Raw genomic sequence first — 27,112 nt, 5'->3', positions numbered from 1 at the left:
AGAGAGTTGTAAATTTAGGAAAATTACCAAATGTTTTCTTGGAAACCGAAAGGGCATGAATTCGTGACCCTTTTTTGAAGCAATTTTCAGTCACTTCCCAGAAACCAGAAATCTTAACTCTTGTGTTTAGATGAATGACCATTATCTAATTCATCAACAGTTCTGATATCAGATGAAAGATGAAGGAATTAATGCTAACAACATGTGGTGATGGTTCTTTTTCTCCATATGCTGGAAAAAGCCATAGGGACTAAACATTTTTCCACAAAACAATGAAGGAGAAGCCAAGAATTGAAAAAGATTTGTTTGGAGACATGTGCAATGCTAACATGGTGATATTTATTGCCCACCCCCAGTAACCCTAAAGAGATGTTGGGCGGCACTCTTTTTTCAATTGCTACAGCCTTTGTCATGCTCTGGTTCACACCATGGTTTAGTCAGGATACTGTAGAATTCTGACCCAGTTCTAATGGGGGTACGTGTCCAAGTCTGGATGGTGTGTGATTTGGTGGGGATATTTCAGGTGACCCTGTTCCCAAATTGTCACAGTTCTTGTCCTTCACAGTTGTAGAGTTGGGAGGTGCTATTGAAATAAGTGAATTTAGGTGCAAGCTTCTTTCTGCTTAATATAAGTTTTAAATTTATTTTTTATTAGCGTCACAAATCGGCTTACATTAACACAGCAATGAAGTTACTGTGAAACTCCCTTTTTTGCCACACTCCGGCGCCTGTTTGGGTACACTGAGGGAGAATTTAGCATGGCCAATGCACCTAATCAGCATGTCTTTCAGACTGTGGAAGGAAACCGGAGCACCCGGAGGAAACCCACACAGGCACGGGGTGAACATGCAGACGCCGCACAGACAGGTGACCCAAGTCAGGAATTGAACCTGGGTCCCTGGTGCCATGAGGCAACAGTGCTAACCACTGTGCCATCCACTTCTGCATTGTACGATTAACAACATATCAAAACAAATTATTTGGGAACATTCAATTCTGACTGTGGAATCCAGTGGAATGAGAGGGCAGAATTCTCTCATGCAGGACCAATGGTGGGAATGGGGGGGTGAGGGGTAGAATTTGGCAGGGGGCCCAAAATGTCAGCGCGGATTTATAGCGAGAGCTTCGGATGATTCCCGTCATGGCAGGTCAGGAATCCCACTTTAGCTCTGAATACTTAATACCAACATAAATTCATTAGTTTCAGTTTTTACCTTTTAATAAGATCCAACCTCAACAGCTCTTTGGGGGCGAGGAACAGAAATCTAATCATCATAAATCTTTACGAATGATTCACTTTGTGCATGTAATGCTGAGAAGCAAAGTTATAAAATGGACACTGTATTCTTATGGAAATCAAGTAAATGCAATACCTGTGTATGAAGTGAACTATCGTAGCTTGGTCATAAATATGACAGTAATATTATCAATACTTACCGGAGGGCCTAGTGATCCACGTTCACCTTTTGCACCTCTCATTCCAGGAGGACCCTATAATATTTCAAAAAAAATTTAATTGCTACCACGGTCTATTTTTTTAGAAATCAAAGCACACACAAGATCATAGAGTCATAGAGGTTTACAGCAGGGAAACAGGCCCTTTAGCCCAACTTGTTCATGCCGCCCTTTTTTTTCAAAACCCCAAAGCTAATCCCAATTGCCCGCATTTGGCCCATATCCCTCTATACCCATCGTACCCATGTAACTGTATAAATGCTTTTTAAAAGACAAAATTGTACCCGCCTCTACTACTACCTCTGGCAGCTTGTTCCAGACATTCACCACCCTGTGTGAAACAATTGCCCCTCTGGACACTTTTGTATCTCTCCCCTCTCACCTTAAACCTATGCCCTCTAGTTTTAGACTCCCCTACCTTTGGGAAAAGATATTGACTACCTAACTGATCTGTGCCTCTCATTATTTTATAGACCTCTATAAGATCATCCCACAGCCTTCTACGCTCCAGAGAAAAAAGTCCCAGTCTATCCAGCCTCTCCTTATAACTCAATCCATCAAGTTCCGGTAGCATTCTAGTAAATCTCTTCTGCACTCTTTCTAGTTTAATAATATCCTTTTTATAATAGGGTGACCAGAACTGTACACAGTATTCCAAGTGTGTCCTTACCAATGTCTTGTACAACTTCAACAAGACCTCCCAACTCCTGTATTCAATGTTCTGACCGATGAAACAAAGCATGCTGAATGCCTTCTTCACCACTCTGTCCACCTGTGACTCCACTTTCAAGGAGCTATGAACATGTACCCCTAGATCTCTTTGTTCTGTAACTCACCCCAATGCCCTACCATTAACTGAGTATGTCCTGCCCTGGTTCAATCTACCAAAATGCATCACCTCGCATTCATCTAAATTAAACTCCATCTGCCATTCGTCAGCTCACTGGCCCAATTGATCAAGATCCCATTGCAATCGGAGGTAACTTTCTTCACTGTCCACTATGCACCAATCTTGGTGTCATCTGCAAACTTACTAAACATGCCTCCTATATTCTCATCCAAATCATTAATATAAATGACAAATAACAGTGGACCCAGCATCGATCCCTGAGGCACACCGCTGGTCACAGGCCTCCAGTTTGAAAAACAACCCTCTACAACCACCCTCTGGCTTCTGTCATCAAGCCAATTTTGTATCCATTTAGCTACTCAACCTACCATGCGGTACCTTGTCAAAAGCCTTGCTAAAGTCCATGTAGACAACTTCAACTGCACTGCCCTCATCTACCTTCTTGGTTACCCCTTCAAAAAACTCAATTAAATTTGTGAGATATGATTTTCCACTCACAAAGCCATGCTGACTGTCCCTAATCAGTCCTTGCATCTCTGTAGATCCTGTCTCTCAAAATACCTTCCAACAACTTACCCACCACAGAAGGGAGGCTCACTGGCCTGCAGTTCCCAGGCTTTTCCCTGCAGCCCTTTTTAAACAAAGGCATAACATTTGCCACTCTCCAATCTTCAGGCACCTCACCCGTGGCTATCGATGATTCAAATATCTCTGCTAGGGGACCTGCAATTTCCTCTCTAGCCTCCCAAAATGTGCTGGGATACACTTCTTCAGGTCCCGGGGATTTATCTACCTTGATGTGCTTTAAGACTTCCAGCACCTCTTTCTCTGTAATATGTACACTCCTCAAGACATCACTATTTATTTCCCCAAGTTTCCTAACATCCAGGCTTTTCTCAACAGTAAATACTGATGAGAAGTATTCATTTAGGATCTCACCCATCCCTTGTGGATCCGCACATAGATGACCTTGTTAATCATACAGAATGATCAGCATTATAAATACTTTGTTAATGATTACTCAGGCAGGAATATTTGCTTACCAGTTGACCCTGAGAACCACTTGGACCTGCAGGACCTGGCGGGCCAGAGTTACCTGCTGGACCAGGGCTGCCATCTGAGCCTTTCGCACCTGGCTGCCCATCATGACCCTGGTTGAGGAAATTGAAGGTTAGTCACGCACCAAATTAAAATGGACACAATTGCCTACTTTCAATTCTGAGGGCAAGAAACTGAATTTGCACCAGTTTGTTTTTCATCCCGAACATGCAGCACAATCTCAACAGATGATCAGAGGTCAATCTGTGGACCGATGAAATTAGATCTCATTCGCAGTAATCACGCTGTTGAAATTAGCATTTAGATCTTTAAATAAGTGCATTAGCTCAGTACAGAATTAATAAGAACATAAGAACTAGGAGCAGGAGTAGGCCATCTGGTCCCTGGAGCCTACTCCGCCATTCAATAAGATCATGGCTGATAAATGCCTTCTGGGCGCACATTACTGGTGAAGTGGTGTTGGCGTAATGGTATTGTCACTGGACTAGTAATTCAGAGATCCAGGGCAACTCCATCACAGCGGATGATGAAATTCAAATTCAGTAAAAGTCTGGAATTTTTTATTTAAAGAAGTCTAATGAAACCATTGACGCTTGATATAAAAATCAGTTTGGTTCACTAATTAAAGGAAATCTGCCATCCTTACCTGATCTAGCCTATCCAGATCCACAACAATGTGGTTGGCTCGTAACTGCCATCTGAAATAGCTTTGCGTGCCATTCAGTTGATGGGCAGTAAATGCTGGCCCAGCCAGCAATGCCCACATCCGATGAATAAATTTGAAAAAAATTCAATTGTTCTAAACCCATTTGAGGTAACCAAACATCCATTTAGCAACTACCTTTCCTAATTGTAAGGAGTTCCATCCAGAATCTAATCATTAAGGCAATAATAAGGTGCAAGTACCAGATTGAAACTGCTTGACTACTGCCTCAACTCAGATCAATAAATATTAACTGTTGCTCTTTCCACAGATGCCAGTTGCTGAGTATTCCAGCATTTTTGCATTTTATCACAGACTTCCAGCATTTGCTTTTGAAGAACAAAACAGAGCCTTTTAAAATGAGTAAGGAAAAAGAAGCAAGTATTGCTCAGTCTAAAATATTCAGTCATGATAATATGCTATAATTGTTGCCTTTGCAATTGACTCCTATGCAATTGAAAATGGTTTGAACCATTTGCTAGTTATAGTTGGCTGCCCGGCTTGAAGCATGCGCAGTATCAGCTGTGTAGGCTGTGGGGTTTATTTCAGATATTCATGTTCTGAATGAATTATTCTGACTCTTTGACCTCCCACTTGTACTGTGGGCTAGCCCGGGATGGTTTGTGTATGAATCACCACTGATAGAAATGTAAAGGGTTGTTATCTGTGCAAGAATGCATACCACTGGCAGCCAACCAGATCAGGACTTTGGCACAAAGTACAGGTCAGATAGATTTGCAACGTCCCAGCCTTCGCTTGCATGAATCCCCCAGGGAAAGCAATTGTGCCAATGGAAACTTCCAAGCTCAAATTTCTATCAAGTTTAATCAGATTATATAGAATTAAAAGGGACATTAAAATATCGAATTCTCAACAAGAAAATCATTGTGGGAGCGTAATGATGTGCTGAACTTCCTCGGTTACTATCAATATATTTAATTACAGCATGCCCATTGCCACTGATATTCTGGATATTGGCTGGGATTCTCCCAAAAACAGCTAAGTGCCCAACAGGCGGGAAAATGGGAGAATTTCCCATACGTTATTTGGGTGTACTTAGTGGAATGGATTTCTGGCACTCTGTGCCCCACAGAATGCCTCAGGGGATTCATGCTGGAAAGTGGGAGGTGGGGCCTCACCCTACTGGAGAGGCCGGTATCAGCGTGCTGAATGGTCCCGATCTCCCCCCGGCCTCCCCATGTGTAGCCACAATCGCCTCCTTACTCCCAACCCCTCTGATCCCATTGCAGAGTGCAATGCAGGTCTCCCCACCACCCCCGCAACCAATCGACTGTGCCTCCCTCCTCACTCCAGGAGGCCCTATCTCTCTCTGGTCCTACCCCCCGGCAGTGCCCGGTGCTCATTGAGCCAGGGTGCCAGGCTGGTACTGCCCAAGGAGCACCCTCTTGCCCCTGACCTCCCGGGCGTTGGGGGGCGGGGGGAGGGCTTCAATGGCCTCTGTCTCCACCAGCAGGGTGAGCAAGCCTGTTCCTCATTGATGGAGACCAGTTGCGATCCCCATTGGTGGGAACACACTAGCGGGCCTGGAGACTACCGTCCCGGACTCGCTCATCATATTGAAATGGCAATCTCAATATGGTCATCAGCCTCAGGCCGATTTCTGGCACAAGGCTGATTACATCTAAAAACATTACCTGGGAGACTCATAATTGGCCAGACACCAGTCTCAAGTCCTGCTACAGGCCCCCCCGCTGATATCTGCCAGTCACTGCGCTATTCAGCAGCGCATCGGGCCAGGAGAATCACCCCCATTGTGTTTAAGTCTATCTTGCTGTACTTATACTAGGGTAATGCACCAATATAAGACAATTTGAATAGATTTGTTGCATTGAATCAATTAAGTCTGCCAGTGTGACTTATAGCATGTGCTGGCTGAGTTCAACATTCTGAATCTTCAGGATGATTAACTGGGTTCCTTCTGCAATATAATTAAGATCCAATCTACTTCAATTTTGGGGAAGTTCCACATATTACGGGTAGAAACTGATCCTTGTTGCACCCGTCTTACAGGTTTAAAAATAATACAAAGACAATCTCAGCTAGATAACTGTGTATGGTTCTGGTCATTATTTGGCAGAAAGGATGTGTATGCACTAGAGAGGGTACAGTGGAGATTTACAAGGATGTTGCCAGGACTGGATTGCTAGGTTAATTTTCTTTGCAATAGAAGGAAGGGAAATTTAATCTAGGTGTAAAAAATTAGGAGATGTCTCGATAGAATGGATGGATCAATTTCCCTCAGCAGAGACAACAATGACCAGAGGGCCTAGATTTAAAGTTAATTGTTAGAAGGATGGGGGGGTTAAACAGTGATTGCTTTTAATAACCAGAGGGTGGTCAGGGTCAGGAACCCAGGGCCAGATTTTGGTTACCAAAGCAGAGAATTTGATTTGGATATTTCCCAATTCACTGGGTCCGCTTTGGTAGAAATGCACTGAATAGTGGGATTTTCACTCCAGGTTGGTGGGTGTGGGATAGAGTCAGCCCACCAATCTCAGAAGCAGAACATAGGCAGCCCCTTAGGGATGGCAAGAAGGGCTTGTTAGAAGGTCTGCCCGGTTTCTCTGGGACTTCATCCAAATTGTTTCAGAAGATTTTAGCCCTCTAGCCCTCACCCCTGAACTCCCCATGGCCCCTCATATAAGAACATAAGAAATAGGAGCAGGAGTAGGCCATATAGCCCCTCGAGCCTGCCCCGCCATTCAATAAGATCATGGCTGATCTGAAGTGAATCAGTTCCACTTACCCGCCTGCTCCCCATAACCCTTAATTCCCTTACCGATCAGAAATCCATCTATCCGTGACTTAAACATATTCAACGAGGTCGCCTCCACCACTTCAGTGGGCAGAGAATTCCAGAGATTCACCACCCTCTGAGAGAAGAAGTTCCTCCTCCACTCTGTCCTAAACTGACCCCCCTTTATTTTGAGGCTATGCCCTCTAGTCCTGGTTTCCTTTCTAAGTGGAAAGAATCGCACCACTTCTATCCTATCCAGCCCCTTCATTATCTTATATGCCTCTATAAGATCACCCCTCAGCCTTCTAAACTCCAACGAGTACAAACCTAATCTGCTCAATCTCTCCTCATAATCTACACCCCTCATCTCCGGTATCAACCTGGTGAACTTATGCCCCATGCCAACTCAAGGCCAATTCATTCATTATCCCACTCCCCAATGCCCTGCATTCCAACTCCTCAACCACGCAGCCAATCACTGATTGCTTCTGAGGTCTGCCCATAGTGAATGTGAAAATGTAAAAAATTAATATAGCTCTCACTATACAGACCTAATATTAGTGACAACACTGTTGCTTTAAGAAATCTACTTTTGTCGTGTTTCTGTTTTAGTTTGTTTTATTAACTGGTTCTATATCTGGTAGCCCTGTATTGTTACTGCAGCAGCATAATTGCTCCTAGTTGCTATAATGTTTGTTTCAATACTGTTTTGCTATTTTGGTGATTTCCCCTGGGGTTTTGCAGAGTAGGACTTCATTAGGTTGATTGAAAGGTAAGGACATATGACTGGGTGGAGCTAGACTTACAGAGAAATCAAGCCCAATTGCTTTTTAGGGGAGATGTAGAAAGAAGAAGTAACTCCGAGTCTCTGAAGTCTGGAGACTCAAATCTGCCCAAGACTAGGTTTATTTCTCTGAAGTTCTGCTATTTGAGGATATATCGTTCTCTGGAAACTTCTGTCTGGATCTCTGTGCAGAGGTGTTAAAAGGCTGGAAATCAATATCCACGTATGCATATTGATTTTTGGTGCTAACTAGTTCTGAACGAAGGATTTATATCTATGGGATGCTGTTTACAATTGGAACTGTAGAGGTAGCTAGCTGTTAAGAATTATAACTTGTTGTGCTTAAGTTTTTAAATTGGTAAAAGTTAGGCTAATTCTTTTTGTTATATTCTAATTGTTTCTAACTAATAAAGTTTGTTTGATAAATGTTTCCTAGTGGATCAATTGAATCATACCTGGATTGAAACACCTTATGCTCACCCTAATGCCAAAATCAAAAGTAGAAGTTGGAGTCTAGGCTAACTTCATAATCTACCTTGGAGTTTCTGATCTGGTCCCTAACAGTGAAAAAAACACCCATTCATGAAAACATTAAAGAATTTAAATTTCAGTGGTTAATCTCTTCTCAGATCAAACATACTTCTATACATAACCCTAATCCTATAATAACTTCTTTAAGCTATCAATCAACTGCAATCTTAGAACTCCCTTTCGAAATAACTCAAACATTTGAAAGTCAGCGAAGCTTTCATATCCTTCAGGGAAATATCAGCAAAAAACTATTGAAACTGCTTGATCTGCTGCTATAGTAGCTGGCCTATCAATCAAAGTAGATGAGTAGAGTTTCTTTTAAACAATTAGTAAAATGCAGCCATTTATTTTACAGTTTAAAGAACAAGGCCTTTAAGGAAGCTTCAGAGTATGACAATTAAACAGACATTTTCCACTCTTCAAAAACACTTATATCTACTCCATAAACTTGTGACTCCCATGTTCCGGTTGAAGCTTTTGCAACAGCCAAGGTGGGGTCAGTTTGAACTCAGCACTAAGCTTTGGGCTTCCCCACCCTGTGAGATTCATTCCCCTTTCGTCAAAATTGGGATTGGTCAGAAATACGTGTGGAACCTGTGCATCTGGCTCCTGCCATCTGGTTCCCGGAGTCTCCTCACCTCCATGAAAATCTGACCCTTGCTGTCTGAAGGGGTGATAGAGGCAGAAACCTTCATTACATTTAAACAATACCTTGATATGTGCTTAAAGTTCCACAACCTGCAGGGCTACAGACCAAAAACTGGAGTGTGGAGTAGGCTGGATTGCTCTGTTTCAGCATTTTTCAAACAACCTCCTTCTTTGTCCTGAATTTTCTATGTTTCTATATGAAATTTAGAAGACAGTTTCTTCATGTCTTTAAATATCTATGCTAACACTTTTTAGGTGTGCCAATTTAAATCTGTGGCTCCTCCCACTCCTGGGGAAAAGGAGTAAATAATTGGAGATGTACAAGAAATCTTAAAAGGTTGTGGTGTGAAGGGAGAGGGAGACAGAAAAAGTGCTAAATGTGGTGGACTTGTATTTTTGATATCCATTATTATTAAATGTGCTCTCTTTGAGAGACATACCTTTGGCTTCATTGGTCAAACTCTTAACTTCTAATTTAGAATGCTATAGACTCAAGTCCCATTCAGCACCGAAGTGCAAAATCGGGGTTAGCATTTACTGCCGAGGGTGCCAACTTTCAGATCAAACGTCAAACCAAGGCTTTCTGCGCGCTTTCAGATGGATACAAATATCCCACAGCATTATTTTAAAGAGTAGGGGAGTTATTGATGGTGTCTTGGTCAATATTTATCCCTCAATCAACATCACAAACAGTTTAACTAGTCATTTTCACATTGTTGTTTGAGAGAGCTTACTGCATGTGAATTGGCTGCTGTGTATCTGACATTAGAACAACTTCAAATGTGTACTTAATTGGTTGTAAAGCTCTTCGGGGTGTCTGGTGGTTATGAAAGGTGCCATATAAATGCAGATCTTGCTTTGTTATTATTGCCGATTTGTATGAAAGAAATCAAAGATCCTGTCTATATTTCCGAGAGAAAGCAAGCTATATTCCATCTGATAATTAATCAGATCAGGGGTGGTCACAAAGCGACAGTTAATCTATTAAGTCAACGCTGTTGTTTTCAAAATATGTTGGGCTTTAATAGATTGAAAGAGCGTTCATACCTATTAGCATTGAATGCAATATTTTCCTCTCATTTTGTTTTGTTTTTGCTCTGCAGTTTTACATTTAAGGCCAATGAATACAACAGCTGCTGCTGATTGCTTTAGTTCACATCTTATTTTCACCACACAACAGTAAGTCAGTGTTCAGTTTTGCTTCAAGCCAAGTTACATCATATAATGTCATTTAATGAACTCCAGGGAACCACCAGGAACTGCAAAGTAATTCACTATTTCGGATTCCAAAACTGTATAATTCATTAATGTCTTTTAAATAAGAGATCATTGTCTCATCTGATGATCAGCTTTGCTTCTGTCAAAAATGAATCCATAAATAGGGAAATATAGTTCAAGAGTTAAGCACAAATGAGTAACAATGAGTTTAAGAAAAACATTGGCTAGATCACATTTGGATGTGCAGTTTTGTAAGTATTATTATAACAAGGAGATTAAAACCAGGCAGAATATGCAGTCCAGCTTCATTGGGATTGCCTTGTATATAGACAACTATAGTTACGAAGCGAGATGAGAGATTCCTGACTATTGGCTGTTGTTTTCCCTACATTACAACAGTAACTACACCTCAGAAGTAACTGGTTGCCTGTAAAGTGCTCTGGGACATTCCAGAGCACATTGTTGGCCACGTCTGGTTTCCTCCCACAGTCCAAAGATGTGCGGGTTAGGTTGATTGGCCACGATAAATTGCCCCTTAGTGTCAGGGGATTAGGAGAGTAAATGTGTGGGGTTACGGGGATGGGACCTGTGTGGGATTGTTGTCGGTGCAGGCTCGATGGTCCAAATAGCCTCCTTCTGCACTGTAGATGTTATGATTCTGCAAGGGCTGTGTTTTATGTCCAGTGAGTGGGTATTGTGGATCGAAGTGGAAGAGATGCATCTCCTGCTCCCACCAAGTCCTGTGGCTGCTCAGCAATTTAACTTCCATTGGAACATTAATTATGTTGAGGCAAGACTTCTCTTCCATTTAGGGAGGAAGTCCAGCCTCCAAGAGTTGCATGCAAATCATGTTTCTGGACACAGCCTCACCACCAGAAGCAGTAGCCACAGCTGAAACTGCATTCAGTTCCTCACAACACTTGTTGCTGGAGTCAAATGCAACATAAATGGGGGGCTGGGTATTGCTGGAGCAGGTTTGTAAGACTCGGTGAGGTTGTGGGAAGAGGAGGTGGGGGGAGATGGCAATGAGGAGATTGGGGAACCAGGGTAGACAAGGGGGAGAAGAAATATGAAGATGCTTTCTGCTTTAAGAAAGCCTCCTATCGAAAGAGGGGACGAGTGAAGGAGCACCTCCCCCTTTCCTGTCTGAAGAACTCCAACTGTTTTACCTGCCAGGTTTGCAACCTGTCTCTGCCCTCCACCCACCACGCGAAAACTGGCAGCCGGGGTGGAATGAGACCCTTAAGCACGCCAATTGGTCCATGGGTTGGGTCACCCGACACTTCACCCACTGCACGTTATATTACCACGGGGGCAGGAGGAGACAGGTAGGTAGGCAGTAGGCATGGTGCCCGCAGCATTTTACATACCAATCTCACCTGGAAACCTTCGCAGTGGTGCTGTAAAATCTAGCACTGAGTTTTACATTTTGTCTTTTTTCCTGGATAAAGAAGATTTCCTGAATTTACTATTGTATTTATTAGTGACCGCCTCCAACCTCAAGTGAAAAGAGCTTTTTAATGCCTATCCCATCAAACCCTTTCAACAATCCTAAAGACCCTATGAGTTCACCCCTCTGTCTTCGTTTTCCTGACGTGATGTGAACAGCCTCAGGCAGTTCAATCTTTTCTGATATTTGTAATATCTCATTTCTGGCATCATTCTTTTTGGCACCTTCTCTTTAATATCCTTTTCATAATCTAGAGACTGGGGGGTGGGATTTTCCAGCCGCACTCGCCCCAAGACTGGAAACTTCCGTTGAGGTCAATGGAACTTTGCACGGTCAGCTCCCACCCGCTACGATTCTCGTGTCAGGTGAGACGGGAAAATTCCGCCGTGGATCTGATCCCCAGCCTCCAATTGTAATCTAATCAAAGTTCGATACAAATTAACGTAATCTCTCTGTACTTCAATCTATCCACCTGGAAATGAAGCCCAGTGTTTGTTTTGCTTTTTGAATGCTTTATTAACCACTATCGCTTCTTTTGGCGAGTTGTGTATCTGTGCCTGAAACTTTCCAGTTGTTCCCGCCAATTGCGAGTCCCCCGCTGTGGGTTCCCTGGTGGTGGAGGGTGGGAATAACAGGAAAACCCGTTGACAAGACAGCAAATGGCAAGCTGCCTCCGCTGCTGCAAGGCATGTCACACAGGGGGTGGGAGTTGGGGGATGCGGAAAGTCCCGTCCTGTATTTCCATACCTTTTATTTCACCAATACTAATTTTCCAAGGAATAAGTGTCCTCCTTATTCTTTCCACCACAATCTACAATGGCATTCTGATCTACACTGAAGTTCATTTGTCACTAATTCTAATTTTGCCTGAGGTAAACTAAAAGCTATTCTCTGCTGTCAATTCCAATGATTATATTTGAAATATTCTGTAGAGTCTTTAAGTGTCTACTCACTGGAGGCCCAGGAAATCCACTAGTACCTTTGGGACCAGTCTCCCCTCGTTCACCCTGGAAGAAATAATGTCGCATGTTACTAAAATAACAGAAAGTTAATTTTCTTTAGTCACTGTCCAAATATATCACAATCTAAATCGATAATCAATGATACAGCTACAACTTTGCTTAAACTGGTCTTTATAAATCCTAAGTCTGCCCATCCCCATCTGTATTGCAACATCTTATGAAGTTTGCTGCCCAAAGTTAGGTCTGACTCACAGCACCACCATCTCCCCACATGCAGGGGATGTTGGCAGATCCTGCTTCAATCGGAATGGGGATTGAATCCCACGCTGTTGGCATTAATCTGATCCACACAGGCACTCCAGGCAACTGCTCCCCAAACAGTCTGTGGCGACATACACTTTTGTATTGTAGCTATGAATAGTGATGATAGAGTCTCCAATTTCTTTCCACCACCAGGGATCTCTTCCACTCTTATTGCCTGCCATTTGTGTATATTGGAAGGATTTACAAGTTGCTGCTCGATTTGTTTGGTTACTGTAATGACTTCAATGAGGTTGGCCTCTTGGAGTATGAGCTCCCTGATTGAGGTCATGATTGCCTGCCCAATAAGGCAATCTTATCTGTATATATTGAGGAGTGCCATTAGAGTTACGTTAAGAATGCTCCTTCCTTGGCCATCAAGTCCTGGAGTGGGACACAAACCTGGAGCTTCTGGCTCAGAATCAGGAATGCTACCCACTGCACCACAAGAACCCCTTCAAGTTGCATATATTTAACTTGAAGTAAGTATAGGCCTCACCACATCATATAAATTAGGAATTCCCACCCTCCTGCCTGATTTCTCATTGGAAATGCTTACTGGGTGCACGTTGTCAAAGCCTCTCTGATGCTGAGAGCTTAGAGAGGTCACAGGGCAAGCTGACTATTGAGTGATAGACCCTTACTGTCTTTATTAGACCCGTGCCCCCAACAAAACGTTGAGAATTAATCAGGAATTACTGGTTAATGAAATCAGCACCCATATGTCAAAATACAGGTCCACAAGTCTGAATACCCTGTCCCCTCGAGTAGCTGCAGACCTGCCCATGATTATCCGGCCCCCATGTTTTGCGTTAGACTCATTGAGCTCATGTCAGTCTATAGGAGTGTTGCCAGGCCATCAGTGGCCTTGGAGGGGAAAATAGACTGATCCAAGTGTCAGCTACACAGGAGCAGTGGTCTGTTATTGCCCGGCAGTTCTGGCTCAGTATGAAAAACTAAGGTTCATATTTTAAGAATATTTTAGCATCTCGTTATCAGGGATTTTTGTTTACCATTAATATGTTTGAAATCACATTGATTAATATAATGTTCCACTTAAATTATTCAACCTTTATTCGACTACCGATCATAAAAGATACAATCGTAATCAACGCTATTGGATTACGATTTGAACTTACCAGGTTCCCAGTTCTTTTGTGGGCTCTTTGTGGCAGTTGGAGACACCCCCACATACTTTCTCCTTTACTCTCCTCAACTGGCCACTCAAACTGAGCCCTCACCAAGGCCTGCCATTCTGACCCCGGTAATACCCTGGACAGGTCGAGACTGGCTTTAGTCCCAGCAGAACCGCCGCTCCTACCTAGTGCTGATGAGATAACAGAGCAGCTGGCCATCCTTTGGCTTACAGCTCTATAAAGTGGAGCGTCTTCCTGAGATAGGGACGGAAGATTTGCCTAAAAGCAATGAACACTGCTCCCAGCGTCAAATTGCTGAGGGTTAACCATCAGTGTGGTGAGTGAGCTCACCACCGACTCTGTAGATGTGTGGTTGAAGATTATGACACCCTATAAAATCCAAGTCAGCATCTCAAGACTCAAAAAGGATCCCATCAAGCAAAGCTTCTCAGAAGATCTGGATTACCAGAGAGATAGGGCCCGATTTTACCATTGCGTCGCACCCGTTTTCGGGCATGCAAACATGGTAAAGTCGGGTGTGAGGCCATTAACACGATCTGTACCCGTGTCCGCGCAGATGGCCACTTTACCGAGGCCCGGGAATGGCCGTGATCCGATTCACTCCCAAAATGGGCACAACGGCAATTTAAATGCATTTGCATATATTTAAATTGAAATAATGAACTACCCGCCCAACGTTATCAGCATTTCCCCCTTTACCATCGCGTTCGTGCATCCAGATTTGGCACAAAACAGACATGCTCGGCAAAATTAACCTCAAAACAAACGTGAAGATAAACAGTGCGATTGTCCTTCTCATTTTCAAATGAGGCATGGTCAGTTTACTCTAAGCAGGTTAACAAGTCACACTACGTTCGCATAACCTCTTTGCAGAGATACAAGGTTCTGAACACTGATATTCTCTTCCTGACTGATGTGTCTGGCATCGGCACTGTGCTGAAGGTAGAGATGGGCAGGGAATGTTGCCAGAATACAGGATGAGCGCTCACTCAAAACGCTTTTTAACGGCAAGCTAATTGAAGAGCACTGCTCAAAAGGAGAACGTGGAAGGGTTTCAGGGGCCTCCCAGAAGGCCATATGGAAGAGGTTCAACATCTCCCCAGAGACATGGGAGAACTTCGTATAAGATTACTCCATATGGTACATTCTCATCAGAAAAGGCATCACCTCCTATCAGCAGACCAGAGTCGCATTTGCTGACTGGAAATGTGTGCTCTGCAAGTCCAGAGCTGCAAGCACCTCTTCTGTACCAACAATACGTTTGTGTCCAACATAACTGGACGGACTAGTCACCTGAAACAAGGTCATCTACTGCCACAAAGGGGTGAACCAGCAGACAATATTCCATGGAACTTAATGTTGGGTCTGGAAGACAATCATTGTGAAGTATTTCTCCAGTCATTAATTACTTTTCCTGTTTCTAACTGCAGGAACATTCATTCTGTTAAGTCTCATGTACTTACAGGAAGGCCGCGGGAACCACTAGGGCCAGGCGGGCCAGCAGGACCAAGCTCACCCTAAGATCAGAAAATGAATGAATAAAAAGAAAAGGTTTACAGATTGACTCTCGGCAATGATAACAGCATTAAAGTGGAAATCACCATTACGAGTGTTAATAAGGTTTGTTTCAAGCGTTCATTTATAACTGTCAGATCAATGGGCAGGTCTCTCTTGTGAGGACCAATAGAAATATCATATGAACCAATTCAGAAAAATGTATTTTAATATGGGTGTGCAAAATAGGCAGTAGTGGATCAGCTGATTGTTATACACTTTGTCTAATTGTTTTTTCCATTGAGTCATATAGACTGGAGTGTACAGTGGGTGACCAAACCTCGGGCATGGACTTTACAGATGTTCAAATTGAATTTAATCTGCTGCTAGATTCCTTTCTCAATGTCACTTGACAGGAACATTTCAGACATATTATGCCAGCATTTGCTGGAGTTTGACATCTTACAGTGAGTCCTCTAAATTTGGCTTGTTCATGCATATTAAACTTAATTAAAAAAACAATTTTGCAAAAAGGTTTGCTGTTAGCATAACCTGATAGTGGGACAGTGGCTGCAAAAGACATCAGAGATTTTGGTGAACAATAGGACAAACACTACAGGCAGGATTCTCTGGTCCCTCCTGCATCGTGTTACTTGGCAGTGGGAGGCAGCCTGCCATTGGCTAGCAGCAGGATCTTCTAGTTCTGCCGTCGTTAATGGGATTTCCCACTGAATCCACCCCCCTACCGCCAGGAAACCCGTGATGGAGCTGTGCCATTGGTGGGACTGGAAGATCCCACCGGTGGGAAAGGCTGGAAATTCCTGACCTATATCTCCTTGACTAATAAGATTTTAAAAAGTTATATTCTTTCAAAAGATGTGGAGATGTCGGTGTTGGACTGGGGTGAAAAGTGAGAGGTCACATGACACCAGGTTATAGATCAACAGGTTTATTTGAAATCACAAGCTTTTGGAGCACTGCTCCTTCGTCACTTCACCTGACAAATGGGTAATGCTCTGCAAGCTTGTGATTTCAAATACACCTGTTGGACTATAACCTGGTGTCGTATGACCTCTCACCTTTCAAAAAATGTGGGCTTTACTGGGAAGGCCAACATCTGTTGTCCATCATTAATTACCTTAGGATTAAGGGACAAATGGAGAAAGGGCTGAGGAAGAGTAAATAAAAGTGAGTGAATTCAATGTCAATTTGGGTGCAGCAAGAGAAATAAAGAAATAAAAACAAGAGACAAAATTTACATTTTTAAAATCACCCACAACAATTCACAACCTAAGAAAGTGAAACGCCACACTTTTGGTTTTTGTCTGGGCAAGAGAAGTTGATTGTTAGTAATTAACAACGATCAGCTTTAAAAGGTACTTATGCTATGAATTACAAGACTTAACTGTCTGTGGCGAGTTAAGGAGCAAATACAGCAACTTCATGAAAATCTTAAGGCGATTAAACATGCAGTGTCATTTTTGCAACACTTGTGGTGGACTATTATTTACAAGTTTGAGGGTATCTCTTGCCAATTGCTTAGTAGTAACATGCTGTTAATATGCTGTTTTCTCCAAGCAAAATCTGGCTCATTCTGTTGAACCTTTTCTGTTACCTATTGATGCTAAATGACAACCAATCTTTCTTAGGTGATAAACATCTAAAGTTTGAGAAAATTTAAACTTACCCGGCCTCCTAGATTTCCTGGTTGACCTGGTGGACCCATAACTCCTCGCTGCCCCTGCGAGAGACCGGAAAAGAGTAAATAATTTAAGCACAGATTATATACATGAGACAAAATGCTGAACAAATGTAGACAGCATATTATGTGCTTACTGGAGTGCCATCTTTGCCTGGGGTACCATCAGGACCCCTTGGACCAATCCCTCCCTGTCACAGAAAATACAGACTGATTAGATGAAAAGCAAAATAACTATTCAAAATATTGCATTAACATTATATCCAATAGACACCAAAAGGAAAAATGGAAAGAAAAGCCATACTAACACTTTCACCTTTAGGACCTTGGTCACCTGGGTTACCTTTTTCACCTGGCATACCTTGCATTCCTGAAGAGCCCATTGAGCCTGGAAGACCTGAAGGCCCAGGAGAACCCTGTATATTCAAAGAGGAAGCAACAACAACATTTGAATGGTGGCTCTTCTTGTATATATATATTCAATGAAAACAAACTGCAAAGTTACTTACTTTAGCTCCCTCTAATCCACTTTCACCAGGAAGGCCCCGAGGCCCTGTAGGCCCTGAAGGACCCATTGGTCCACTCCCACCTTCTGGACCAGCCTCTCCCTAGATTTTGAAGATGAAATATTAAATAACACTAAATCTTTCAAAAGATCTGCATTAATTTCTGAAAGCCAAGTCAACATGGAACTTACTTTTGAACCAGGTGCTCCTGGCAAACCATTTTCACCACGGAGTCCCTAGCAGAAAGGAAATGGTCAAAATTACTTGTGGCTATTAAAATAAAAGAATTTTAACTGGACTTTTAATGGTTTACAAAGTGGTGAAAACAATTGCTCAATATAAAATATCAGGGCAGAGAGTTGACTGACTATCCTACTGTCTGGATTATCCTTAGTTCCTGTTTTATTGAGTCCACAGAGAATAATACTGGGTTTCTCTTAGCATGGTATATCCTACATGTCCTACATCCATTTTTGGTTTCCTTCTATGCTCCAAGATATAGGTGGAAATTAACAATTGTTTGGTTTGTGTGTGTAAATGGGGTTTCCATCAACCTTCCATTGATGGAATCATGGGAGCCCCCAAGGAAATTAATCTCTTAATTCAGTCTTGACATTCAGAAAACACTGCAAGAATGCCCTGATCAAACTAATAGATTATTCCACACATGACAATTTGTCCAATGTCCAAGCTCTGTTATCAAATTCTCCTGGACAATGAGCAGCCACATTGTCAAAGCACCTAAACTCTTTCTTAAAAAAAACATAGCAGTCATCTCAGGATATGGATTTCGATGGGTCAAGTTTCATGCTGTCCTTTATCAAATCATGTGGCAAACAGCAATGTTAAAGGGATGAAGCTTCCTGCGAAAGGCAAAGTTGTGGTAGTAACAGAACAATTGCCATATTGGTCACCGGGGACCATGGCTCACATTGATACTTTATATTTATTGTCTTAAGACTATGAGAGGAATCATGCCATGAGTCCATAGATTATATTAGCATAGAGTTCTGTTGTTGCTAATGGCCCACAAAGCCCATAAATGCTCAGTTGTAGGCTGTTAGATACGTACTTTGATCCACATTGCATGTTGAAAGGTGTACTCACTAGCAAGGCTGCCTTCATGAAAAGCAATATTAAACTGGCAACTCTTGTCGAGTGTGGAGGTAGGTAGTGAGGCTCCAAATTCAGACAATTACTGGACAGTTTCGTTTAGAAGTTGAAGGCAACTCAATTATATTTGTGTTTTTACTTCTTGTTGGTTCATCACATTTGAATTTATGAATCAGGATCTCTGGAAAGGGCTGTTGTTACTATTGTCACCTATTCGATGGTTAAGTGACAGTTTGAAGATTGAACTCGAGAGCTTGCTCTGCTATCCTTAAGAAGGTTTCTATTATTATTGATTTTGGAGATTGTGGAATGAGGAGGAATTGTCTTATGACACATTTTCCACTGATCTGTGTGTTAGTTTCTGGTTTTATCCTGGGTAAACAATCACATTGGACAGATTATTTTACTTCAGATCTCTATAACATATTGCCACAGACAACAATGGATAAAGATGTAGAGAGTGACATTGTGTTAATAAAATTAAACATCTTACCGGCTCACCACGTTTGCCATTTTCACCAGAGGGACCTGCATCACCAGCCAGACCCTAACGTATGACAAATAAAGGATGATGGTTAAATCTATACATTCTGGACAATTGATTATAAAATAGTACTTGCTTATACATCCCAATTTAGTCCTTTTTGTCCTGACTGAATTGTATCATAGCTATTCCTGGAGTACACAAAAAGAAAGATTTGCATTTATGTAATGCCTTTCAAGACTCAAGCGCTGATGGGATCTTCCGGTCCTGCCGAAAGTGACCCCCCCCGCAGCAGGCCACTGCACATGCACATGTCGTAGTGGAGATTGGGGCATGCGCAGTAGCTCTGCACTGCCGGCCTCCTGATTGTTGGCCAGCTCAATCGCTGGCTAGCCCTGTGACCCCACATCGCTGGCACACAACCCTCACAGCCTGATCGCCAGCCCCCCAGGTGTGTCCAGGTCAGCCTTGACAACCCACTCATCCCGGCCTGTCTCGATTCACTCCCCCCCCCCTGCAGTCCCAATCTCTCCCTCCCCCGCCTCCCCCAGCTCCAGCAGCCCCAACCCCCTCCCCCCCACCACAGCCCTGAACCCGCCCCCAGCAGGCCGACCCGCCCCCCCCAACCAAATGGCCAGCCCTGATCGTTGGCCTCCCTCCGTCGTTGCTGAATACACAATGGCAGCGGGACACCCCACCCCTATCGAGAAGCCCCACACCGAGAGGCCCTGCACCCCTTGGCACTACCTAAATGAGCATTCGAATACATTATACAGCTCCGTGCCAATTTCTGGCCCGGAGCTGATGGCGCCAGAAACTCATGGTGACTTAATGGTGATTTTATAGAGGTCTATAAAATAATGAGGGGCATAGGTCAGCTAGATAGTCAATATCTTTTCCCAAAGCTAGGGGAGTCTAAAACTAGAGGGCATAAGTTTAAGGTGAGAGGGGAGAGAAACAAAAGGGTCCAGAGTGGCAATTTTTTCACACAGAGGATGGTGAGCGTCTGGAACAAGCTGCCACAGGTAGTAGTAGAGGTGGGTACAATTTTGTCTTTTAAAAAACATTTAGACGGTTACATGGGTACGATGGGTATAGAGGGGAATGGGCCAAATGCGGGCAATTGGGACTAGCTTAGGGGTTAAAAAAAGAGGTGGCATGGACAAGTTAGGCCGAAGGGCCTGTTTCCATGCTGTAAACCTCCATGACTCTATGTGGCCGTGGCACCCAGTGGGAAGCCCGCTAAACGACCTCCGCGAGTCTCCCGGCCAGTGAAGCGGTCTGGGAGAATCGCCCCCCCATGTTTTCAAAATGATTTAATTATTTAAAGTTTTGGTTTATTTTAAAATCGAGAAGTTGTTGTCTGCATATTTGTTACCAAGCCTCTCTTACCTCCCAGTCCAGAGAGCTGGTCTCCAATTCCTTGGTGCTTAGCAGTTTCTAACCCTACTGTGTGCTCTTTGTCCCACTGGCTGCCCCTCTCGCAATCTCTCTACTATTGGAATGCTCCAATATCTTTACAGTCTGCGCACCCTATCAAAACGATTATTTTTATTTTGTGAGTCCAGTAAATATTACTTTTTAAATTCAGGACTTGGGGTAAATAACATTTTTTTAAATCGTGGACTTAGGATTTAAAGTTAGAGATACAAAATTCTTATTTATTTATTTTTAAATGGAAGATGGGTGGAATTCTCCCAAAAACATTCCAAGTATTGAATTTGCGGGAAAACTGGAGTACTTTACGCTGGTTTTTCCAGTGGGAGTTCACACTGGAATCTCCCACACTCTGTACACTGCAGAGGCCACCAGCGTGAAAATCATTAGATTTCAGGGCGCGAGACCTATTCCCACCCGGGAGGCTAAAACCAGCAAGTCTCTGCACATGCGCACTGGCCCCGAACTATCATCTTCCCATTTGCTGGCCAGCTCAATCGCTGGACAGCCCTGGGACACCCGCAGTGCTGCCTCCCCCCCTCCCCAAACCTCCCCCATGGCCCGATCGTGGCCCCCCCACCCCCTGACCATTCCCGGGCCAGCCCCCAACCACCACCCTCTCCCGTTCCAGTCTGCCCCAATCTCAATATCACAATCATTCCCATAGCCTAGATCCAATTATTCCCCCATCCTCTTCAGCTGAATAATACTTAATGGGCACTGCCTGCATGTAAGACATAGTAAATCTTAAACCTAGATCTCAGACACCAGTCACATGTTGTATCACAGAATCACAGAATTCTTACAGTGCAGAAGGAGGCCATTTGGCGCATCATGTCTACACCAGCTCTCCAAGCGAGCATCATGGCTTCGTGCCATTCCCTTGCCTATTCACTGTACCACTGCACATCCTTTAAATAATCATCTAATGCCTCAATTGAATTTGCTTCCATCACACTTCCAGGCAGTGCATTCCAGACCAAAACCACTCATTGTGCGAAAAAGTTTTTTTTCTCACATTGCATTTGCTTCTTTTGCAAATCAGCTTAAATCTGTGCCCTCTCGTTCTTGGTCCTTTTACGAGCAGGAACAGTTTCTCCCAATCTACTCTGTCCATCCCCCTCATGATTTTGAACATCTCTGTCAAAGCTCCTCTTAGCCTTTTCCTCTCCAAGAAGAACAGTCCAAACCATTCCAATCCATCCTCATAACAGAGGTTTCTCATGCCTGGAGCCATTCTTGTAAAGAGAACATTCTTGCAAGAAGCTTGTCAACACATTGAAGGATTAAAAACAGTTGCTGTACTCACAAAATAACTGGAATAACTTTTGAAGATGATTAATTCACCAAAATAATTGTACCTGAACACCAGGAAATCCTTGTGGACCCGGCTCTCCTCTTTCACCAGATGCACCCTGAGAAAAGACACATTGCTCAGCACGTGACTTAGGAGAAGAACTACATGAATACATTAGTTAAAATCAAACTGATAACCTTACATTATTCAATAAATGACATGGGTTTTTATTTAATATTCACTTCCTCATCAGTTGTTAACAACATGCTTTTTTATAATTGGGAATCATGGTTCTATATAGACTAAGTGGAATTCTCCATAACTTGAGAGTTTCAAATGAAAGTCAACACAATGGGGGGATTGTCATTGGGTACTATCTGATCAGCTGCTGTAGCTGCCATGGAGACTGACTGAAACAATGAACAGTGGCACCGTGTTTAACACTGCTACCTCACAGTGCCATGGACCTGGGTTCAATTCCGGCCTTGGGTGATTGTCTTTGTGGAGTTTGCACGTTCTCCCCATGTCCGTGTGGGTTTCTTCCCACAGTCCAAAGATGTGCAGGTGAGGTGGATTGACCATGCTAAATTTCCCCTTCACGTCCAAAGATTAGATGGATTAGTCATGGTAAATAGGCGGGGAATGGGCTTAGGCAAGATGTTTGTTTGGAGAGCTGGTGCAGGCTTGATGGGGTGAATGGTCTCCTGTAAGGAGGCCATGGATCTATGGTTTAATTGGAAGCAGACTTGAGGGGATACCATACAATTAATAATTTTTTGAATTCACAGTAAACATCACTGGTAAAATTGGACAAGACAGAAAACAGGTGTAAAAATGTGTTATACATGGGGCTCACTACATGTACCCAAATTCCTCCGGTGAGTGACTGAAAGCAGCAATATGTTAATAAGTGGCCTAATACCTGGCTCAGAATCAAGCCAGCAATGTACTTGCCTGTCAATCCACACTGCGTTCAGATTACCTCGAATACATGCACCTTATGTCCTTAAAGGGAACACTGGAGATCACCGTGATGTAAGACAAGTTTTTATTTTTAAAAACACGTCCCCTAATATGGGTCAAAAGGAGCCCTGCTGCCTATACTGGTTTCTCATTAAAACCACACATAACTACCATCCATCATTTATCCCCCAATCCTCATTTCCTCCCCATCCCTCTGGCCACACCTCAGGTCCTCAAGATGTTGCTGCTCACCTGCAGCCCTGTAATGCTCCATCAAACCTAATCCCTGATCCTGCCATATACACAGCTGGAAAACTGCACCAATGGCTGCAATTGGTACCCTCAGATAGCTGATAGTAAACAATTAAGGCTAGTAGATCAACTGCCCCTTTAGATTCATGTAGCAGCCAGCCCTGGTCCACACCTCAGCTTGGGTAAGTTCCAATTTCTGCACAGACAACCCTGGTTCAGCTATGTAGGGATAATGGCATGGACAAATAACCCAGAATTTGGCAGCGCAAATTGAACCATAGCAATTCGTAAAATTTAATTCACTAAATCAAGGAGTTTTTATGGCTGGCATGAGAGGAGCAGCGACTGTGAAGGGAGCTGGCTTGTTGTAATACCCCAGGTGGTTCAGTAAGACCCTTACCTGCTTTGGCTCCCACCTGGTTAGGGAAGGTAGTGGCATAGTGGTATTGTCGCTGGACTGGCAATCAAGAGACCCAGGGTATTGCTCTGGGGACCTGGGTTCAAATCCCTCCATGCCAATTGGTGAAATTCAAAATCAATTTAAAAAAAAGCTGGAATTAAAAGTCGAATGATGACCATGAAACCATTGTCGATTGTTGGAAAAACCCATCTGGTTCACGAATGTCCTTTAGGGAAGGAAATCTGTCACCCTTACCTGGTCTGGCCTACATGTGACTCCAGCTCCACAGCAATGTGGCTGACCCTCAACTGCCCTCGGACAACGAGGGATGGGCAATTAATGCTGGCCCAGCCAGCAACGTCCACATCCAATGAATAAAAAAAAGTTACTCCCATGTATATCTTCTTTCTCTTCCTGCACCTAGCGGGACATAGCTAGTAATTCCCAAAACAAGTTGCTAATCTGTCACCAGGGTTTTATAGCTCGAGGGGCGCCACTCCGCATCAAGCATGGCTACTGCTCTTACCGCCTGCAAGTTGAGATTTTGCATGTTGACATTCAACTAGTTTGGTTGCACCGTGAATGCACCTTCCTTGGCCATCAAGTTCTGGGGTGTGACTTGAATCCAGAGCTTCTGGCTCAGAGGCAGGGATGCTACCCACTGTGTCACATGACCATGGTATATGGTTGATTCATTTTGCATTCTGAAGTCACCTAGCAAACCGATCAATGGTGAAAATAATCATCTGAGGAGAAAGCCCAGCAACAACCTTTCAGGTAAACTAGAGAAGGGTAATAAATGTGGTTTTGCCTGTGTTGTCAAGTGGTTATTTATTACAATAGATTCAAAAGATAACTTTTGTTTGATAGAAATAAGTATCTAAGCAAAAGCTTCAAGAAACCTGCTTACAACATAGAGAAAGCATTTTTGTTTCAAAAGATATGAATTGAAAACTATACTTACAGCTTTGCCACTTTCACCAGGAGGGCCAGACACCCCAGGTTTTCCAGGTAAACCCTGCCGATATAGTTTCAGTATGAATAACCTTTGCATTATTAACTTTTGGTAAAGAGAGTCTCTTTCAATAGAATTAAATAAAGTATTCACAATCTGTACAGACCTGTAGGCCTGGACTACCTGGAGGTCCTTTCGCACCAACTTTACCAGATTGTCCCTTGTTGGGGAAAGGTGTGTGGATGGAGCAACAAAAAGAAACCATATATAAGTATTGCTTCGATCACTGATAATAACTTCCAACAATTTTATACGAGATATGCATGCGTTTCTGTTCTGCTTCCTAATTTTTAATATTAGTCAAGACAATCATAGATTCTTACAACACAGGAAAACATTCCTGCACTGCTTCTTTGAGAGAGCTATCTGCTGCTCTTGCATCAAGCAACAATGTCCACTTACATAAGAACATAAGAAATAGGAGCAGGAGTAGGCCATCTAGCCCCTCAAGCCTGCTCCGCCATTCAATAAGATCATGGCTGATCTGATAGTGGGTTCAGTTCCTCTTACCCACCCGCTCCCCATAACCCTTAATTCCCTTAATGGTTAAAAATCTATCTATCAGTTTCTTAAACACATTTAACAAGGTAGCCTCGACTGCTTCATTGGGCAGAGAATTCCCTTGTAAGTGGAAATAACCTCGCTGCTTCTACCCTGTCTAGCCCCTTCATTATCTTATATGTCTCTATAAGATCTCCCCTCAACCTTCTAAACTCCAATGAGTACAGGCCCAGTCTACTCAATCTCTCCTCATAAGCTAACCCCCTCATCTCCGAAATCAACCTGGTGAACCTTCTCTGTACCCCCTCCAAAGCCAATATATCCTTTCTTAAATAAGGGGACCAAAATTGTACACAGTACTCGAGGTGCGGCCTCACCAATACCCTGTACAGTTGCAGCATGACCTCCCTGCTTTTATACTCCATCCCTCTCGCGATAAAGGCCAACATTCCATTTGCCTTCTTGACTACCTGCTGCACCTGCAAACTGAGTTTTTGTGATTCATGCACAAGGACCCCCAGGTCCCTCTGCACAGTAGCATGTTGTAATTTTTCACCGTTTAAATAATAGTCCATTTTACTGTTATTCCTTCCAAAGTGGACAACCTTACACTTACCAACGTTATACTCCATCTGCCAGATCCTCGCCCACTCACTTAGCCAATCCAAATCTCTCTGCAGACTCTGTGTCCTCCACGCAATTTGCTTTCCCACTCATCTTTGTGTCATCCGCAAACTTTGTTACCCTACACTCGGTCACCTCCTCCAGATTGTCTATGTATATGGTAAATAGTTGAGGCCCCAGCACCGATCCCTGCAGCACGCCACTAGTCACTGATTGCCAACCAGAAAAGCACCCATTTATTCCGACTCTCTGCTTTCTGTTAGATAGCCAATCCTCAATCCACGCTAACACTTTACCCCCAACTCCGTGTACCTTTATCTTATGCAACAACCTTTGGTGAGGCACCTTATCGAATGCCTTCTGGAAATCTAAATACACCACATCCACCGGTTCCCCTCTGTCAACCGCACTCGTTATATCCTCAAAAGATTCCAGTAAATTAGTCAAACATGACTTTCCCTTCATGAATCCATGCTGCGTCTGCTTGATTGAACCATTCTTTTCCAGGTGTCCTGCTATTTCTTCCTTAATGATAGGTTCCAGCATTTTCCCAACTACGGATGTTAAGCGAACCGGCCTATAGTTACCTGCCTTTTGTCTACCTCCTTTTTTAAACAGTGGCTTTACATTAGCTGTTTTCCAATCAGCTGGCACCTCCCCAGAGTCCAGTGAATTTTGATAAATTACAACTAATGCATTTGCTATTACTTCTGCCGTTTCTTTTAGTACCCTGAGATGCATTCCATCCGGACCAGGGGACTTGTCTACCTTTAGTCCCATTAGTCTACTTGTCCAGTTTCTTTGCAAATGTGGGAAGCCTCCACATGTTAAAAAGGCCCTCGCAGCACAGTTGACCGCTTGGAAATTTTTAAAAATTCGACTTTGCACTGGGATAAAGTTCCGCTCATTAAAAGTGTTCACAAACCAATAGATTTCAGCCATGTTGCTACAATGACTCCAAAGTCATGTTGTCACTTGCAAATTATGAATGTACCAAAATATGGAAGCCCACAATAACGGAAGCATGCAAATTGAATGGATTCTTGCACTTACATCATTGCCCCTCGGACCAGGAAAACCCATAACACCTGGTGAGCCTCTCTGTCCAGGTGAACCAAATGGGCCTGAAGGACCCCGATCTCCAGAAAGACCCTGAGGATAAAAATCGGGTGATTTGATAAGGAATAGAATTCATCCCTACAATCCTACACTAACATGAACATATGCGACTGGGGTGGGGGGGTGGGGGGGAGGAATAAGCTAACATAAACAAACAAATCAGAGACAAAGGTTAGCATTCCTAAATAAGTGCAAGAAATTATCATTGTGCATACCATAACAGAGATCATCAGCATTTACACATTCAAGCAGATAGTAAACAACACAAAACTAGAAGCCAAGTTGTAATTATGTTTAGAATCTTGACAATTAACAAATAAGGCATGTTTAAAA

The 27,112-nt window shown here is 43.2% G+C and overlaps 1 protein-coding gene across 1 annotated transcript in view; it reads right to left on the bottom strand.

The window, feature by feature from the left end:
• LOC144503747 (uncharacterized) overlaps positions 1-27,112 on the bottom strand; it is a 189,897-nt gene that overhangs the window by 42,443 nt on the left and 120,342 nt on the right. The window contains exons 24-37 of the mRNA XM_078228546.1: positions 26,714-26,812; positions 24,642-24,695; positions 24,485-24,538; positions 21,970-22,023; positions 19,181-19,234; positions 17,766-17,810; positions 17,578-17,676; positions 17,377-17,484; positions 17,206-17,259; positions 17,057-17,110; positions 15,339-15,392; positions 12,410-12,463; positions 3,349-3,456; positions 1,438-1,491 (exon numbers count right to left, since the gene is read on the bottom strand). Of these exons, the coding sequence (XP_078084672.1) occupies positions 1,438-1,491; positions 3,349-3,456; positions 12,410-12,463; positions 15,339-15,392; positions 17,057-17,110; positions 17,206-17,259; positions 17,377-17,484; positions 17,578-17,676; positions 17,766-17,810; positions 19,181-19,234; positions 21,970-22,023; positions 24,485-24,538; positions 24,642-24,695; positions 26,714-26,812 (945 nt within the window). The remainder of the gene's footprint in view (positions 1-1,437; positions 1,492-3,348; positions 3,457-12,409; positions 12,464-15,338; positions 15,393-17,056; positions 17,111-17,205; positions 17,260-17,376; positions 17,485-17,577; positions 17,677-17,765; positions 17,811-19,180; positions 19,235-21,969; positions 22,024-24,484; positions 24,539-24,641; positions 24,696-26,713; positions 26,813-27,112) is intronic.

The sequence above is a fragment of the Mustelus asterias genome, chromosome 14 (genome assembly GCF_964213995.1).
Source record: "Mustelus asterias chromosome 14, sMusAst1.hap1.1, whole genome shotgun sequence".
In the NCBI taxonomy this organism is placed as follows: Eukaryota; Metazoa; Chordata; class Chondrichthyes; order Carcharhiniformes; family Triakidae; genus Mustelus; species Mustelus asterias.
This window is presented reverse-complemented; position numbering and strand designations above follow the sequence as displayed.